Here is a 6,319-nt window from a genome sequence, read left to right on the forward strand (position 1 = left end):
AATATCGTCATTTCACGTTCCAACGCACTCAAGCACCGCTTCTAATCTCTTTCGTGTAGTGTCCTCACTCCTCGGCCAGATTTTTCTCTGACGTTGCTCAGATCTCTCTCTGTTTCTCCAGGTGCTCTTTCTGCCTCTCTTAGGGTTTTAATTATAACTGGTTATTTTGATTTCTTTTCTTTTTAATTTCTTTCTCAAAATTTACTGGGTTCTGTTTGGTTGCCGAGAAAATGAGGTGGGAAAAGATTAGGATTTTTTTTCTTTTCTTTTCTTTTACTTTCTTTTCATTTCCGTTTTTCTGGTCAGCCAAGCACAGGGCTGAGGTTTTCTACATCTAATATTATCGATTACTTTGCTTTTTTGAAGGTAAATACAGTTTGGGTTTTTGAATTTGTTCCTTTATCGATAGGAATGATTCGTTGGGATCAAGTCTATTATTCACGGGTTTATGTTGTTCATTTGGAGAAGTATTTAGATGATAGAAGAAAGGGTTTTAAGTGGATGAATGGTTTCTCACATGATAGATGTAGTTTATTGGAGGTGAGTTTCTAAAGGAATTATTTATGATGGATTTTAGGGTTTTCCCAGAAATTTTTTACTGTAGGGATGTGTGTGGTGGCATTATCTTGTGAAGCATGTGGAGGTGACTGTAACAGCAATGCATACTTTAGACATTATCGAAATTCTTATGATGATATGACAATTCTGGATACATTACATGTTATTTAAATAATTATATTGTGTGCCGTGAAGAGTGATGGTGGTACACAGTTAAACTTTTTTTTGGTGGTTTTGCCAGAAAAAGGTGTTTTAAATAAACTAAGAGGAAGGGGGAGGAAAAGAAAGGCAGTAATGGAAAAAGGATTTTTCTGCACATTTTTCCCCACTATATACAGAGATGTGTGCTAGTGTTATTGAATAGCATTGGACGTCATTCGAATTATTGTTATCGGCTAGATATTATTGAAATTGTTATATTGCCTGCTCAGAAGAGTGATGGTGGGAAATAACGTATCTACTGGTGGAAAGGCTACAAAGTTAACTTTCCTCGTGGTTTCCTGTAAAAGGTACCAAAAAGTATGAGAAAAAGAAAAAAAAATTAAATGAAATTAAGATCTTTGGGCTGCTGGGATATTGCCCCTAACTATGCAAGTGCGGCATGTTCCTGCTGAGACAGCAAGTATGGCCGGAAATTCAGTGGTTAAAGCATTGTATCATGGTTTTTTAGAGACCATTTGTTGTGGTTATTGGCTAGGCCAAAATTAATGTATTTTCTCCATATTTGGAAGTTGTTGACTATAGGAAGTGTAAAGACAGTAAGTATATGGAAAAGCAAAATATGGAGGTAAAGGAGGATTAGCAATGATATAGTGATACTTCATATTTTCCCTGCTTCTCCTTGGGGCAGCCTACTAGCGAAGCCAAAGTATTACCCAATCCGTGTGGAGGGGATGCTTTGCACGGGTCCGTGGTTTACCCTACATGGGTAGGTACATGAAGTGGCCCTGCCTTGGAGAGGTTCCTCGTCATATATATATTGAATTTTCATTTGTTAAATCGCTGTTTCACCAGATGCCTGTCTTGTGCACCTTTCTTTCGTTTGTTTTTTGGATTTCTTTGATATCTTAACAGTGAATAAGCCTCCCACTCCCCTTTCCCTATTTCAATGCTTTCTTTGCATCTGAGACGTTCTTTGAAGATGTCAAATAGAATTTTGGAGATCAGATGTCTTGCAGCGACAATTGGCACCGTTGTCTGTACCTTCCAAATTCGCATTGAACATATATTTTCTCATTTTTCCTTGCATGACAGTAAAACTTACTCACTGAACAGATTTCGAGGAAGCTTTCCATCCCATGAACTCGTTGCTGAAATGAGAAAGAACTCAATATTCCAAATGGCATTTGCAGTTGTTTTCTGACTGCTCTGCAACTCTCATTCTAGGAAGCTTGATCCCTTCCATATTAAAATGTGGCATTTCAGGAAGCCCTCGATTCCTTCCATGCTTGATATTTTTCCATGAATCTGGCATTTCTTGGTCATAGGAGGGGACTAAAGAAGGTGGCAAGTATATTTTAAATAAGATAGTCAATGGTGATTCTGGAGAATGTAGTTTTGATTTACTCCTTTCTTGAAGGAAATTTGCGGAAATCATGTCTTCATAAATGAGAGGAAGTTAAAATGTGAACATGGCAACTTACTTTGTTTGATATGTAGGACTATCCTTAATTTGATTGAGGAGGCTAATAAAATACCGAGTCTGCCCAAAAATTGGTGGTCCTGAGGATACCTCTTTCTCTCTCGTCCCCATAAGTCGTAATTATAAGCGTTCTGGCAGTACAGATATACAGAGTAGCACATAATGCAACGTTCTGGGAGTATAAGGCACATAAAGACTGAACTTAGGGTTTTTTCTTCTCTTATTTCCTTTGCTCGCCCATTTGATGATGTGGTGTTGATAGCCTTTTTATTTTTCTTTCTTTTTTCATTTTTTTGTTGAAGTCAGGTGATAGGCACTAGTTGGTATGGCACTACTTCTAGTTTTGATAGAAATATGATTCCCCCATTTGGCATGTCAATCATTAACGAGGGAAGAGGTTCTTATTATGATAGTATAATTTGTTTTAGTATGATAGTATAATTTGTTTTAGTTTTACCCAAAAATGTAGGTGCAATTCCAATGGAGCCATAATAAAAATGAAAAGTTTGCTGCAAACTTGTGACTTTCTTGGTTTCATTTTGTCTCTTTTTAGTTTCAGTTTCATTCCTCTCGTAATTACTTAATCCCATTTGCTTCTGGTAAACTGAAAACAAAGAAAAATCATTTCATTGGCAAATTACTTGCAGGGATACATCTTGGTTGGGCAGCCTGGGCGGTTCGTGGAATATGGAACCAAAACAAAACAAGAAGGAAGCAGAGATTCCTGTGGAGACATCGACCGGACCAGAATCTAACATGAAGGAACAACAAGATAACAAAAACAAATCTGAGACTCCTGCAGAGGCATCTACTAAACCAGATTCTAACAAGAAGGGAGCAGAGACTCCTGCAGAGGCATCTACTAGATCAGAGTCATCAAGGAAGAACACCCCCCAATCATTAAAGTCCAAAACTAGAATTGCAAAGTGGAAACAAGGAAAGAAGAATAAGCATGTATTTAAGGGCAACAAAGAAAGTACCAATAATGAAGGAGATGTGAAGAAGCTAAAATCTAGAGAAGAGACAGAGAAGAATATTAATAATGAAGAGTGTAAGGATGAGAGCGGTCAGCCTCAAAAGGACCAAGAGAAGATCATCCAGTTGGAAAAGCACAACCAAAATCAGAGAAACAAAAGAAGGCGTGGTGGGTCAGACAGTAGCTTAAAGAATCAAAACAACAAAGAAAAGCATGATGGCATGGAAAAGAGCCACCATGATGAGAAAAACAAAGAAAAACTTGGTGGTTTGATCTTTATGTGCAATGCAAAGACGAAACCTGATTGTTTCCGCTATCGTGTAATGGGAGTTCCACCAAGTAAAAAAGATGTTGTGATGGATGTCAAACCTGGGCTTGCACTTTTTCTCTATGACTTTGATCTGAAGCTTCTGTACGGGATATATAAGGCATCCTCTAATGGTGGCATGAAACTTGAGCCAAGAGCTTTCGGTGGGGCATTCCCTGTTCAGGTCAGGTTTTCTTGTAGCGGACTTCTTCTACTATAATTATTGTGGTTTTCTTTCTTTGACTAGCCTAGGGGTGAGCATGGACCCCTTGGGTTGGTGTTCTTCGGATACCAATGGTGTCAGTTGGCGGACTCTGGCCACTGAACATGAACCGAAACCTCAGAGACTGAACTAAGCCGAATCGACTGTCCTCAGTTGGCTTCAGTGGCTGGTCAATTAGGTTGGATTTATGGATTTTACTTTACCTGTTTGGGCCGATTACATAGAGTGGCTTGTGTTTTACTATTGACCCTTAATTTTGGCCTTTGAAGCTTGCCTCAAGTACCCCAACCAGCCTAGCTGCTTTGCGGTAAAGCCTTTGCCAACTCCAAGCTCAAAATCCTAACCAATGGGCCTGACCCCATCAATTTCAATGCCATTCTCCCCCTCAACCTTCTCACCCACAAGAATACCAACATTGCCATCCACGTCTAATTGCTCCATAACTTGACCGACCCCGACCCCGACAACGACGACAACAACAACAACAATGATGAGAACAAGGAGCCAACATGGATACTATTGTGTTGAAGACGTGCGGTGGAGTTGGGCTCGAGAGGACAAAGCTTGTCTAGTGGTAGTTGAGGAGGATAAAGAAAGATGAGAGACTTGAAGTTGGAGGGTGAGAATAGAACCCCAGAAACCGAGTTGACCTACCGACTGTTTGTAAACCAACTGATGTCAGTCCATTTCCAGTCAGGTCAGTCGGGTTTTTGGGAATTAGCTCTCCCCTAGCCTGGAGCAAAGAAAATGGCTCCCCAAGTCAATCCCCAGTCCTGAAGCGCTAGTAATTTACATCGCAGAGATACTGATTAATAGTGTTAGAAACAAAACCTGTAGTCTGGCCGTAAATATTATTTTCATGTTGATATACTAATTGTTGTCTTTTCTTCACATCTGGTTCTGAAAACTGGATGTTATTACAATTCGTCATTAGTTAACATTCAATCTCTCTCGCAAACATGCTTCCTGTCAGTAGAGAGGAGCACTTTGTCTTCGTAGCACATTTTCTCCTTTTTCGCTGAACACTAACACAATCGCGCAGTTTCCTGAAAAAAGTGGACTTTCAGAACAGCATATTTTGTGAAACAAAGGGCAGTTTCATCTAGCCCAATTTGTGTGCTGATGACTTTTCAATTTTCAGGTGCGGTTCGGTATTAAGAAGGACTGTCTTCCGGTACCTGAGACTATTTTTAAGAAGGCAATCAAGGAAAATTATAATGAAAAGAACAAATTCAAAACAGAACTTACTGTCAAACAAGTAAGATTCACTTGTTTCCTCAGGTAGTTTGGGGTCATCGTTTCCTTTTTTTGATAATTTAGTATTTACAATGTTTCCAATTCTCCCCTTCAGGTTAGGAAGCTCGCGGAACTTTTTCGACCAGCTGAAGTCCATTCGAACATGCTGCCTATCCACCCTCCACAAGTTTCTAGAGTTCGGGATAGGGAAGTTCATGAAAGAGCAAGAGAAACATGGCCCCATTCTCATATGGAAACACTTGCTAGGGATCCTTATACCAAGGGTGATTCTATTAGTTACCCTTTGCTGTCTCACGAAAGGGATCATCAGCGTATTGCATACCAAGACATGACAACCATACAGAGAGAGGAAATTCCTCGTGAACGTTACCTGACTGAAAAGGAGTACAGAGCTTTTGGGCTTCAGGGAGATAGAAGAAATTTAACTCCCCCATCTCATATTGCTCCTACTTTGGAAACGTACCAGAGAGACTATGAAAGAGAGCACCTGCTAAGACAGCCAGACCATATGTATAGGGATGCCGTCTCTGCACACAGAGAAACTATTCGTGCTGATCCTCTCTACTTGAATGAGAGAGAATATCAGGCTTATGGTCTTGTTGGTAGACATGAATTGCCATCTTCAGTTCCTGTTGCAACTGCAGCATCAGCTACTGCTTTAGGCTCCTATACCAACGATCCATACTATGCTTATCATTATGGTGCTTCATCAGTGGATCCATATGATCCAAATCTGAGGAGGCAGGAAGTACCTTCAGGTTCTTATCCTGTTGGCGGAGCGTACTCGACTGAGATCGCTCATTTGCGCCATACAGAAAGTGATCAAGTTGAGGGGTTATACTCCACATATGCTGCCGATGCTCCACCGCCTTATAACCGGACACAGCACTATCAGGGTACCCGGCCTGAAGCTGGAAATGTGCCAGTTTCATCTCGGTACTCTTTTGCTTGTCTATCATTCCCACCCCAGTGACTGAATTTGCATCTTTCATGGACAGAGAATGTGATTGCTTTGTCACCAATTGTTGGCCATAAATTTAGTGAATCGCAAACTAGGATTACAAAGGGTAATGAAGAAGAAGAAGAGGAGGAGGAAGGATTACAAAGGGTAGCACTGGGCTCTAGGCTCTGATAACTTTTGACAAAGGCTGAGTCGTATGAGACTGCCTAGTAACTACGGTTGCTTGCAGTTATTGTTACTGCCCTTATTTTATTCTTTCCTTTGATAAACTTTTGTTGCAATGGGCTGTTGAAACGATGGATGATTACTAGTGATGATTGGGCTATGAACTTTCTCATTTGGGGTCTAGGAACTTCTAGTACGATAATCTACGTGTATGCATTTGGGTTTCGGTT

At 40.3% G+C, this 6,319-nt stretch overlaps 1 protein-coding gene across 1 annotated transcript; it reads left to right on the plus strand.

Annotated features, from left to right (window-relative positions):
* Window positions 1–25: 25 nt before the first annotated feature.
* On the plus strand, window positions 26–6,319 carry LOC133851367 (uncharacterized). Its single transcript, XM_062287756.1, has 4 exons — window positions 26–121; window positions 2,848–3,667; window positions 4,848–4,964; window positions 5,058–6,319. Exons 2-4 carry the CDS (start codon window positions 2,888–2,890, stop codon window positions 5,934–5,936), a joined length of 1,776 nt encoding a protein of 591 aa, XP_062143740.1. The 5' UTR covers window positions 26–121; window positions 2,848–2,887; the 3' UTR covers window positions 5,937–6,319.

This window comes from Alnus glutinosa, chromosome 12 (assembly GCF_958979055.1).
Source record: "Alnus glutinosa chromosome 12, dhAlnGlut1.1, whole genome shotgun sequence".
NCBI classification, from domain to species: Eukaryota; Viridiplantae; Streptophyta; class Magnoliopsida; order Fagales; family Betulaceae; genus Alnus; species Alnus glutinosa.